This window comes from Onychomys torridus, chromosome X (assembly GCF_903995425.1).
Source record: "Onychomys torridus chromosome X, mOncTor1.1, whole genome shotgun sequence".
In the NCBI taxonomy this organism is placed as follows: domain Eukaryota; kingdom Metazoa; phylum Chordata; class Mammalia; order Rodentia; family Cricetidae; genus Onychomys; species Onychomys torridus.
Genome location: NC_050466.1, coordinates 98,839,817 through 98,853,568, shown reverse-complemented (window position 1 = coordinate 98,853,568; position 13,752 = coordinate 98,839,817). Strand labels below are relative to the sequence as shown.

Sequence of the window (13,752 nt, the reverse complement as noted above, 5' to 3'; positions counted from 1 at the left end):
GTTCCCAAGAGAATAGCTAAAGTTGCATCTATTTCTATAACGTAACTTCAGGGCCAAGAACTCTAGGTGATACATAGTCCCTTGATTAACTTTTCTGATTGTGTCTTTTGTATGTTTTTTAGTTTTTAATTTTTAGTTAATTTCTATTTTAAAATTTCTATATTAACCTTCTTTTCCTATTAATTCTAATTGTTTGTTTGTTTACTATATAGAAAATGACATAGTTCTGAAGGCTATCACTACATAGATAAGTATACTAAACATGCCATCATTATCATCTGTACTGTATCCTTGCACCATTGTAACCAAAACCTCTGATAGAAAGAACTGAAAGAGGAAAAGCTCACAGCTGCATAGTCTATGACAAGGCAGCTCAATTTGGGCCAATGAAAATATATGCCAAACTCCTCACATCCTGGTGGACTGGGAACCAGAAGCTAATAGGACATTCAGAGGCCCACTCCTGCTTCTGTCTGCCAGGCCCTGCCTCTCTACAGTCTCAAGTAGGGCCAGAATCTGGAAATAAAGCACTAAACCCCTGAGCCTATAGGGAACATTGCAGATTCAAACCATAACAGTAACTAACATCAATGGTTTTTGATTCATGTTCTTTATATAAAGTTAAGCACTCCCACAGTTTCCTTTCTTCATTAGCAAAGGCCTCAGACTTGGTACTTTCCTGCACTTTGCTTTTTCACTTAATGTATTTTGAAAATTATTAGCTTATAGGTATCCTTCATATTCTTGTTTTCAGGTTCATATTTCTTCATTGTATATATTTCTTGTATTTTATTTAAGCTCCTATGCTTTGACAAATAGTTTCCAATGTTTTGCAATCACAAATAATGTTACAATAAAGTTCATACATACATTTTATGTTGTTGATATATCCCTAACTTGTATATTATTTACCCCAATATAAAAATTTAGAGCCCAGATTTCTTGATTTAATAAGTCATGTCTTAGTTGCTTTTCCTGTTACTGTAATAAAAATACCCCAGTAAAAGCAACTTAAGAGATAAAGGACATGGCTTGGCTTATCATGGTAAAGCTAAGGCAGCAGGGACTGAAGGCAGCTGGCCACATGCATCCACAGTCAAGCAGAGTAATGAATATTTATTCTCAGCTCAGTGTCTCCCTTTTATATAGTACAGGATCCCAGGCCAGGAAATGGAGCTACCCACAGTAGATCTCCTTACCTTCATTATTAACCTAGTCAAAATAATCTTCCATAGGCATGTTCAGAGGCCGTTGTCTCCCAGGTAGTTCAAGCTCTCAAAAAAGTCACTTTTTTAAAGATTAACCATCAGAACTAATTGTTTTTAAGATATAGCCAAAATAGCTTCCATTGATATCAGGCTATTTTGCATTCTTCAAGAAATGCCAGAAAGCATTTATTTTTAGACAGTAGTTGTCAAGAGCAGTAATTTCATCTGAGAACTTACTAGAAGTGGAGGCTGGGATCCAGCAACCTGTGATTTAACAAGGTGATTATTCAGCTGAGTTTAGTGTATGCTCAAGCTGCCAAACCCAGAATTTGCTAAATCATATTTGATCATAGAATATAGCCTAGGGATTACGTGTTGCATTTTATTTTCTTTTTGATGCCTCAATTTTTATTCCCTTCACCTTTCCAGTATGAAGCTGGTTATTTTTGGTAAACAAAATATAGACAAGATGTTAGTCAGAAAATCCATGTGTCTAATAGTCCTTACATATTTCCAAACAAGTGCTAAAGCACAAGAGCACCAACACTTCCCCCAGTTCCTCTCCACCACCACCCCAACATGTTTCCCACCTGGGTCCAAACTTCATGACTTGAAAATAATAACCCAGTAAGTCTAATTAGTGGTGCCAGTATATGCATATGTATGGGGTCACCCACTAGGGCACGAGAAACTTAGCAGTTACCACCACCACCAAAGAAAAATGACTCTTCAGAAGCCATCAACTGTCAATAACTCCTTAAGTAGTAGGGGGTGGGACCTCAGGAACATACACACACACACACACACACACACACACACACACACACACACACTCCATGTTGAAATTTTGAACTCTTGATCTTGTGTGTAACCGCTCTGTCATTCCAGAGGCCAGTGTTTCACAGTGCTCCTCACCGTCCAGCCCTACTTTATCCTACCCTGGCCAAACAAAATCTCTCTCTATTGCATTTCAGCAGGAGAGTGCAAAAGATGGAAGAAAAAAGTTAAAAAAATGAATTCATTATAAGTATGAAACTCAAATGAGGTCTATAGCTAAAAATGTAATCTTTACTTTTTAGTTTTTAATCATATCATTTTGTTTATATACATGAGTTCATCAGAATTTCCCTTTCAATCATTCTTTTTTAATTTCGGATTTTAGCTGACTCTCCTATAATATTCATTGCATTTTTCTTCTATACTTTATATATTTTGATGAAGTTATCTGTGAATTTTTCTAAGATAACTTCTTACATCTAAAATAATGTGCATGACTATCTCCCAGTATTTTCTTCATTCAATATCACAAATGTCAACCTGATATGAAACCTGGTTTTCAACGTTTGTACCACTTTCATCTGACTGACTAGTTTTCCCCTGGTGATCAAAATTTAATTTAGAGTGTCAGATTTCTTGTGTTTCTGTCTCCTGAAAGGTGAAATTTTCACCTGGGCAAGTAATGAGTTTTTAGGAGCACAGTTTTTAATGAAATGAGACTTCACATTTGACATCTTCATAAGAGGTGACATTCTCTGTCAAAATTACACTACTCCTTTGTATCTCCTTGTAATCTCAGGAAACCAACACAAATGCTTTAGTTAGGTTGGCTATTCTATAGGATATTGTAGCATTGCTTAAGAATTAGCTTTATCATCCACATATTTAATCACAGGACTGCCACAGCTTTTCGTTGTATAGGTATATACACCTGCTCATGCATAGAGAAGACTCACTCATGAGATGAGTATTCTGTTACTATCGATATTCAAAGAAAACTTGATTACCAGTTTTTAATTTTATAGAGAGGATGACACGAAGAACTGTATTTTAGATTGGTTCTTAAGACTGTTCAAAGCTGTATGAGGCTGAGCACAAATGTATCTATCACATTTGATTAGATTGGGTTTGAATACGTTATTAACTTTTGGTTCTATATGAGGTTCTTTGTTTCCTAAGTATAATTAATATAGATAGAATTAGTGTTATGTAAGTACATTTGAATCTATAACCTATAAATTATGTAAATTTTGAAACATCTAAATATTGTTCTAAAACTAACAGTCTTTTCCGTAAAATGCCATAGAATTTACTTGTGGTATCTTTTATTTTGTTTTTTCATATTGTTGTTCCAAGTTTAGTTTAAAGGAATCTTGACATGATTTATTGTCTTCTTCCCACAAGATTATATAATGCTTTTAGTCCATGATTCTTCTATGAGTTATTGCAGATTTGGTAACTGAAATTAAGTTTAGAGAACTTTCAGTAATTCCAGTTGTGTTGGCTAGTTTTATGTCAACTTGACACAAGTTAGAGTCCTTTTAGAAGGAACTTCAGTTGAGAAAATGCTCCCACCAGGCTGACCTGTAGGCAAGTTGTGATTCATTTGCTTGATTGATGTTGTAGGAGGACCAAGAATACTGTGGGCAGTGCTACCCCTGGACAGTCGCTTCTGGGTGGTATAAGAAAGTAGGCTAAGAAAGCCACAAGGGGCAAGCCATTAAGCAGCATTCCTCCCTGACCCCATAACAGTTCCTGCCCTGATTCCCTTCAGTGATGGACTGTGATGTGAAAGTGAGATTAAACCCTTTCTTCCTGAGGTGCTTTTAAGAAATACTAGCAAAGACAGAAATTTAGTCTTACTCCAATTCCTGCTTCCATGTTCCTGCCCTTAGTTCCTTCCATGTCTTCCCTGGTTGATGGATAACACGCTATAAAATGAAATAAACCCCTTTTCCCCCCAATTTGCTTTTGGTCATGTTTTATCAAAGCAATAGAAACCCTAAGACATCAGTTGATACTGTATCAAATCTTTATGTTCTAACATTAATGTTTTTAACTGAAAGAATGCATAAAAAACAATACTCTAGTACTCCCTTCCCAAGATGCTCAATTTGTTTATTCAGTTATTCAAAGTAAACTAAGAAAAAAGTCATAAAATTGCAATACATATCCAAAAAGATACTGCAAATATAAATTTTAGATGAAAAGCGCTTAACTGGTAGTTGACTTTTCATTAACATCTGTGGGTTGATAGTAGATTAAAATAGTCTTACCAGAGAAGAATTAGTCTTTCTGGAAATATAAAACATAAACCCGAAAATTAATATTTCTTCTTATTCAGCTTTGTAAGGGGAGCATGATGATACATCATTTAAATAAAGTGTCAGAGTCTTCTGCCAAACTAAATATGAAAAAAAGACAGTCAAGTGTCTGTGGAAAACAATTCCCATATTAAAAGGGATGAAGGATATTTTATTTTGGAGACAAATATGAGTGACCATGGCCTGGGAACACAAACTGAGGTTAGCTCACATCTGTTCCAGGGTAATAACAAATTGATGGAAGTTTTATACTAACAGAACAAAGAAAATCATAAGTCAAGTTATTTTAAATACATTGGAGGTGATAATCAAGTTGATAGACTCCATAACAAAAGCCTGTTTGTATCAGGAAAGGGGGAGTTAATAGACTAGAAAACCTTGGACCCTAAGATCTGTTGGGGCCAATCCAACCTTATGCCACCAAGAATCATGTAGAAAGTCTACATTTTCTCCTTTGCTGTGCTGTGAGAGATTGCAGAACTTCTGTCCTTTTCAGCACAGGTGGAATGGAGAGACCAGGCTTGCAGTTTCTGCTAATTTGTAATAACAATTCACTGTCCACTGGGTGATGGAAATCTATATTACCACTTAAATCCTTTATCCATGAGGCAGCCTCATACCCATTGTTTGGGTAAAGTTAGAGAAGACATAGTTTCCAACATCGAACAGCAGTGTGCTGAGGCAATCCCGCCTCCCTTTTAGGCGTTAGTGAATGTTATGTGTGGACTATTCATAACCCATTGTTTCTCTAGCCAGTGTGTTAGTTATGAAGGGTTGGAAGATCTGTGTTTTTTTAGTTTGTTTTTTACATTTATGTCTTTACTTTGTATGCCTTTGTGTGTGTACATATATGGGGTGTACACATGCCATAGCATGTTTGTGGAGGTCAGCTTGCAGTAGTTGGTTCCTTCCTTTCTCTACACAGATTCCAGGCATTTAACTGGGGTTGTGAGGTTTCCTGACAAGTGCCTTTATCCTCCAAGACATCTAACCAGCCCAAGAGCTGTAATTCTTACTTGTAACCAGTACTATTGAGGATTACTATTTCCTTGGATCTCATGAGAGGCTAAGGGGGAACCAGGATTTTGCCTTAACCTGGCACTGAAGGGGGGCATCTTTACTTTCTGTTTTGGAGTGGTGTCAGAAATCCAATGAAAACAAATGGTTTCAGTCAAATCCAGAGTCTCACAACACAAAACATCCAGGTTTCAATAAAAATGATATTAAAAAAGATCGCAGTGTATGGAAAAAGACAGTAGATTAGTAGATGATGACAGCAGGAAAGCAGTGCTGTGAGACCTATTTGACCCATCTAAACAGCCATGATTAGAGCAAAAGGACGCATGAAGCAGTGATAAGCACAACTGAAGGAATCTTGAATGAGTATTAGGAAGGAAGGAAGAGCACAGTAAGAAAAAAAAAAGAACAGGCAGGAGTACAATCGACTTAAACTCTATAAATTATGCGTTATTTTTGAAGCAAAATATAACATTGTCAGATGTGGTTAGTAGAAAAATACTGAAGGAAATTGTGGAGAGAATAAATTGGTATTATGTGAGATTAATTTTCTAAACTTCATGATATCTGCTAAAATGACATTAGCTTAATCTTAAGTTATATAAATATAATGCATAGAGCTACTACTAAAATCCATACAGGTAAACTCAGTAATACTATAGATAAATTGGAATTATTAAAAGTATATACATGGGGTTGGGGATTTAGCTCAGTGGTAGAACGCTTGCCTTGTGGTCCTCAGCTCAAAAAAAAAAAAAGTATATACAATCCTAGAACGTAGGAAGAACACAGATAGCCGTGCTATAATTGATAGACCCAGGGAAGCTCCGTAACAAGGAGGTTTCAAGGGAGAACACTTGGATCTCCCTGGGAAGGGGAAATTGAATCAACATCGAGGGTGAGGAGAGGGTGTCGGGGGATAGTAACAGGAGGGACCAGGTGAGGGAAAGGATGGAGAGAGTACTGGGAGAGACAACTGGAATTGGGGGGCATCTTGGGGATGAGCAATGGAAATTACCAGGAATCTATGAGGGTGACCCTAGTTAAGACTTACAGCAATGGAGGATATGGAGCCTGAACTGGTCATCTCCTGTAACCAAGCAAGGCTTCCAGTGGTAGGATTGGGACAACAACCCAGCCATGAAAACTTCTACTTATAATTTGTCCTGCCTATAAGCTGTGCTGGGATATAGGCAGCTCAGAAATTGTGGAAGTGTAGGAGTATCCAACCAATGACTAGTCCAGCCTGAGACCCATGCCATCAGAGGGAGCCCACCCCTGATATGCCTGGAGGGCCAGGACCCAGAGAACTAGGACAGAACCAAACATGACTGCCAAAAATAAATAAATGAATAAAATCAATGAAATGATTCCTAATGATATTCTGCTATACTTATAGATCGGTGCCTAGTCCAACTGTCACCAGAGACTCTTCATCCAGCAACTGAAGGAAAGAGATGCAGAGAGACCCACAGCCAAACATTAGGCGGACCTCGGGGAGTCCTGCAGAAGGGGAGGAAGGATTCTAGAGGCCAGAGGTGTCAAGGACACCACAAGAATATCCAGAGAATCAACTAACCTGTTCTTATAGGAGCTCACAGAGACAGAACCAACAATCAGGGAGCCTACATGAGACTCACCTGGGCCCTCTGCATATATGTAAAAATTGTTGTAGCTTGGTCTTCTTGTGGGGCTCCTAACACTGGGATCAGGGACTGTCTTTGACTCTTTTGCTGGCCTTTAGGACCCTTACCTTCATACTGGATTTCCTTGTCCAGCCTTAATGGGAAGGGAGGTGGTTAGTCTTTCTGCAACTTGATCTGCCATGTTTGGTTGATATCCATGGGGGAGGCAGAGGGGAGATGGGGGGAGGGACTGGGAAGAGAGGAATGAGGAGAAACAGCATTCTGTTTGTGAAAAATAAAGAAATAAAATACCTATTAAAAGAAAAAAATAATCGTAAATTCTAATAGTGTTTAACATTTTAAGAATCTTAAAGGTAAATCAAATGTGCCAATTAGCATATTGTCAATGTTGATTTAGAAACATCACTCAACCATATACACTGTCTTTACTATAAAGAATTTACTTAAGATATGGTATATGTTAGCTTAAGTTGCAAATAAAAGATTGGAAGTACATGTGTGTATATTCATATATATATATATATATATATATTAGATATTGAATATGCTATAATGAAAGAGGCAATCTATACATGGAGAAATAAAAATCTTAAATATGTATGCATCAAATAGTAAAAGTGCAAAACACAGAAATAAAAGCTAAGGAAACTTAAAAAGAATTATAGAAAATCCCCAAATATATTTGCAACTCTCAGCAAACCTCATAGTATTTAAAAGAACAAGAAAAGATAAAATTAGCAAGGATAGAAGCAAACTCAACAATGTCATCAGTCAACAAGATTTACATTTCTATAACAGTCCATCCTCAGACTGAAGAATACACATTGCTTTCAAGTATCACCAGAGCATATATAGAAATTAGACCATTTGTTCCATCTATGAAACAAACCTCAAAACATTTAAAACCATTAAAATTATTGAAAATATGTCAACTATCAACCAACAATGAAATAACAATAGAAATTAAGGAAATTATGACCGAAAGGTTTGGAAAAAGACTTGTAAACAACAGAACACATGGGGTAATCACTGATAAAAACTATGTACTATATATTTTCAAAAGAAAAGATTGAACATTTTCACAGTAAAAAGTGAAATGATTGCTATGTGTTGATTTGAACTTTACACAATACATGAATTGATTGAAGCAATAATAATACCCTATAAATACATGCAATTTTTATGTGCCAGTTTAAATTAAGGGTAAACAATACACGGGCTAAAGAATTCTGGAAGGAAACTGAAAATAAATCATTGCAGTGAGTATAAATGTAAAAAATAAAATCTACTGTACCGAGAAAAATGAGCACTGTATACGTATATTAGAAAAAAGATCCTAGAATAATTTATGTTTTCATTTCAGTAATTTGACAAAAGAATAATAAACACGAGTAGAAGGAAAAAATAATTAAATATGGGTGCAAATCAATAAAACTGAACCAAAGAACAAATATCAATAAAAATATTTCTTTGAAAAGGTTGATAAAATGTGTATATCTCTAGCAAGGTAACCAAAGAAAAGATAAATTAACAATATCAGAAATGGGGTTGGGGATTTAGCTCAGTGGTAGAGCGCTTGCCTAGCAAGCACAAGGCCCTGGGTTCGATCCCCAGCTCAAAAAAAATATATCAGCAATAATAGAGGTCATGTAAGTACACATATCCTGTTAGCAACTGACCGTTACAGACACCTCTATACTAAAACATTTGACAACATTTATGAAATAGTTCAAGCCCTTAAAAAGAAACAGAAACTACAATATAGAACAGGTAATATAAACAGTCTTGTAACTATTTAGAGAATTAAATGCATAATTTAAAACACTTGCCAATTTATGAAGGCTGTGGGGTCAGGAGGAAGGAGGAGGATGGGAATATGTGGTTGGTATGTAAAATGAATAGAAAATCTCTTAATAAAAAACATAGAAGAGGGAACACAGTAAAAACATCAATTCTCTTCAAGTTTATCTGTGTATTTAATGACACCACTATGAAATTCCCCACAACATCTTTATAGTAGGATTTTCTCTTTCCCTACATCCTCACCAGAATTTTTAATGAAAAGGAAAGTAACTAGACTGTATTGCATTGGTTGAAGAGCACCAACACAGATGAATGGAGGGAGGGGGCACAGAGAGAGAGAGGGAGGGAGGGAGGGAGGGAGGGAGGGAGGGAGGGAGGGAGGGAAAATGAGAATCTAGAAGCAGAGACACAAATGTGCCACACTGACTTGCCAAAAGTAGAAAATCATTTCATAGAGAAAAGGAAACCTTTTCTTAAATAGGGAAACAAAGCAATTAAATATCCACTGTCTAGAACAATGACAACAACGAGATAAGAGAGAGAGAGAAAGCCTTCTCCTCATACATTATATAAAATCAACTCTATTAACTCAAAGCATGGATGTTGTTTTAGTCAAGGTTTCTATTGCTATGATAAAATACTGCTGACCAAGGGCTGCTTGGGGAGAGAGGTTTATTTCATTTTACAACTCTCAAGTCACACTACATCACTGAATGAAATCAGGAGGAACACGAGGCAGGAGCTGGTACACAGGTCAAGGGGAATGCTGCTTACAGGCTCTTTCCTTTACGCTTGTTCAGCCTGATTGCTTTCTTTAAAATTATTTCATTTATTTTTGATATATAATATAATCACATCAATCCCCTTTCCCCTTTGCCCCTCCAGATCCTCACATATAACCCTAAAGAATCCTGAGAGTAGGAGAAATAGTCTTCCTCAGGGAAGACTACCAATTAGTTACTCATTACCAATTGGCCAGTCCTGAAAACGTATACAAACAACATTATACAGTTTGATTAGGTTGTACTTATGTTGTTTGTTTTCTTATAGCACCCAGGACCTCCTGCACAAGCACAAATGATCAATCATGAAAATGTACCACAGGCTTACTCAGAGTCCAGTCTGTGGGAGGAGAGGAGACACATTTTCTCAAAGGAGGTCCTCTTTCCAGAGGATTCCTCCTTGTGTTAAGTTAACACCAAACTAGCCAACACAAATGTAAATTCAAAATATAAAGTATAATATTGCTTTAAAAAATATAGGAGAAAATCTTTAGATTCTATGCCTAGGCAATGATTTAGAATTTTTAGAAAAAGAAAGTCTCATCAACAAGGAAAAAAACAACAACTTTGATTTGGTTGACCCTCCCTCTCCATACTTCATCTTCCTGTCTTCCATGACACTCCCTACTTAAAACTATCCAAGCTCAGTATTTTCCCCTCTATATTTTTATATCACCTATATTCTACTTCGCTGTCCTCTTTATGCATCCCCATAATGGCTTCCTTCTATTTGCCTGTATTTCACAAGTATACCAGGATGAACACACAAAAATAGACTGTAAGCTAGGATCCACATGAAGGAGGACATGGATCATTTTGTCTTTTTGTGCCTATGTTCAGTATAGTTTTTTCCTCATCAATCTATTTTCCTGCAAATTCCATAATTTTGTTTCCCTTTATAGCTAAATAATATCCAATTGTATAAATTGCATTGTGCAAGAAGCATGTGTACCATGCTTTCATTATTCATTCATCATCTGTTGGGTATAGAGGCTGATTGCATTTCCTATCTATTATGAATAGAGCAGAAATGAACACCGTTGAGCAAGTATCTCTGTAGTAGAATATAGAGTCCTTTGGGTATATATCAAGAAGTGGTAAAAACTGCTTCATATTGTAGTTTCATTTCAATTGCATTTGAATCCTCCTTACTGGTTTCCATAACGGCTAAACAAAGCAATTTGCACTCACAACACTGAGTACAGGTGCCTCCCCACATCCTCACTAGTATTGTTGTCCTTTGACTTATTTATGATAGCTATGCTGATTAGGGTAAGATGGACTCTCAATGTAGTTTTTATTTGCATTTCTTGGATAATGATGTTGAACACTTTTATAATCTGCTATTTTATAGTTGAATTAATTATAAAATGTAACTTTAAAAACATTTATAGAGAGATACCTTGCAAGGCTAGATAATGCTACTCTTGGAAACTGTGGGTTATTAAATAAAAGTCCCAATGCCAAGTGTGGGATACCTCCTTAAGTATTTATTGTAGATTCTCTCCCAAGATCTATTACTTCACTATCCTGAGGTAATTGTTTAGGTTTCCAGTACCAAGTATGATTTCCCCCTTATGAATAAGCCCTGCATTCAATTAGAAAGCTGTTGGTTACCAACAAAGGCCCCTAAATAATACTGGCAGCTTCCTCCGATGGCTGTCTTTCATAGTGACAGAAAGTGCTTTCCAGGCTTCAGGGGTAGGAGTGGAGAAAATGTATCAACAGTATACCACAACTATGGAATTCTACCAACAACTCTCATGTAAGATGTGTACACTTGTTCAGTATTGTAACAACAATTATTGGATTCAAGGGTCACTCCACAGGAGGGAATCAATACCTGGTCAGAACTCTGTAAACCAGGTTTACAAAAACCCATGACTGTGGAAGTCATACCACCCCTGCCAAGGAAGTAAGAATTAATATTGTCATTCAGCTAAATTGGTATATCAAATTACCTACTAAATATGTACACTTATATTCTGAGAAATGCTATTACCATTCTTGATCCAAAAAACCCCTCCAGTGAATACAGAGACTCATGGCTTCTTGAGGTTCCAAGAGTAAATGACAAATAAGGAGTGCTCACCTTTAAACATGACATTTATGCAATATCATCTATGGCTTAGAAAACATTGTGAAGGACTGAAATGAAAGAATGTAAGAGATTAAAGAGAAAGGCCAGGAAATACCAGCTCTGGGTAAGAAAAGACATGATGATTACACAATCATGAACTCACATCACAGCACCTGTGTTCGCTGGTGCTGGGACTGAACAAGAATGAGTTTGTCAACAGTCAAGCAGGGATGGGATGGGGCACGGGTTCAGGGAGTAAAACCCCTCAGTGCTAAACTACTGGTTACTGATTAATTCAGGGGGAGCTAGAGTCATTTTCATCAGTTGAGTATCCATTGGTTAGCCCACCAGGCACCAATTGATTGTTCAAAATCCATGGTCACACAGATGGCCTTGTTTAAACAGAGTGGTCACAAAACAAATAGAAAAATGTGGGATAGGGTCATGTGTGTCTGAAATTATTAAAGAAGGAATTAATTTGAAAACCTACAAAACTTTTGTTCTATGATAGACTTCATCAACCGGATGAAAATAATAACTACATGTTGGCTCAAGTAATTATAAGCCACATATCTGGCCAAGGTCTAATGTCTAAAATACACAAAGACCTCTTAAAATACAATCAAGTCAATCTAATAGATAGGAAAAAGGCATGAAGAAACAGCTCACTAAAGTGGATATAGAGATGGAAGGTAAGGATATACAAAAATTCAAAAATTATTAACCATAAGCAAAATGCAAGTTGAAGTCACAAGATACACCACTGCACATACCTATAAGTACAGCACTAATAAAAAGATGTCACGCAAAGAAAGTATTGCTAACACATTGCTGATAGAAATGTAAAAATGCACAGGCACTCAAAGTTTGCAGATTCTTTTTTTATCCCTTTTTATTTATTATATTTGTGTTTTAATTTTACACATAAGCCATGGGTTCCCCTGTCCTCCCCACTCCCGCACCCACCCCCACCTTCCCCCCAGCCCCTCCTCTCCATTCCCATCTCCTCTGGGGCCAAGACTCCTCTGGGGATTCAATTCAACCTGGTGGATTCAGTACAGGCAGGTCCTGTCCCCTCCTTCCAGGCTGACCAAAGTGTCCCTGTATAAGCCCAAGGTTCCAAACAGCCAGCTCATGCACTAAGGATAGGTCCGGGTCCCACTGCCTGGGTGCCTCCCAAACAGTTCAAGCTATTCAATTGTCTCACTTATCCAGAGGGCCTGATCCAGTTGGGGGCTCCACAGCTTTTGGTTCATAATTCATGTGTTTCCATTAGTTTGGCTATTTATCCCTATGCTTTTCCAATCTTGGTCTCAACAATTCACACTCTTACAGTCCCTCCTCTTTCTTGACAATTGGACTCGTGGAGCTCCACCTGGGGCCTGGCCAATGATCTCTGCATCCACTTCCATCAGTTATTGGATAAGAGTTCCAGCACGACTGTTAGGGTGTTTAGTCATCTGATCACCAGACTAGGTCAGATCAGGCTTTCTATCGACCATTGCCAGCAGTCTACAGAGGATGTATCATTGTGGATTTCTGGGGACCTCTCTAGCACTTTGATTCTTCCTGTTCTCATTTGGTCTTCATTTATCATGGTCTGTTATTCCTTGTTCTCCCTTTCTGTTCTTGATCCAGCTGGGATCTCCTGCTCCCCTAAGCTCTCTTTCCCTCGAACCTTGCCCTTCATTACTCCCACTGTTGTCCAGGTTGTTCATGTAGATCTCAACTATTTCTCTGTCATTGGGTGATCCCTGTGTCTTTCCTAGGATCCCATTTTCTAGGTAGCCTTCTTGGAGTTGTGTATCAGTCTAGTCATCTTTGTTTTACATCTAGTACCCTACTATGAGTGAGTACATACCATGTTTGTCTTTCTGAGTCTGGGTTACCTCACACAGAATGATTTTTTCTAGATCCATCCATTTGCCTGCAAACCTCATGATGTCATTGATTTTCTCTGCTGAGTAGTACTCCACTGTGTATATGTACCACATTTTCTTTATCCATTCTTCAGTTGAAGGACATCTAGGTTGTTTCCAGATTCTGGCTATTACAAACAATGCTGCTATGAACATAGCTGAGCATGTGCCCTTGTGGTATGATTGAGCATTCCTT

The 13,752-nt window shown here is 37.4% G+C and overlaps 1 protein-coding gene across 1 annotated transcript in view; it reads left to right on the top strand.

Moving 5' to 3' along the window:
• Nucleotides 1-6,807, top strand: part of Rps6ka6 (ribosomal protein S6 kinase A6) — a 94,472-nt gene extending 87,665 nt beyond the window's left edge. The window contains exon 25 of the mRNA XM_036175090.1: nt 6,726-6,807. Within this exon, the coding sequence (XP_036030983.1) occupies nt 6,726-6,774 (49 nt within the window). The 3' untranslated portion in view covers nt 6,775-6,807. The remainder of the gene's footprint in view (nt 1-6,725) is intronic.
• The last annotated feature ends 6,945 nt before the right edge of the window (nt 6,808-13,752 follow it).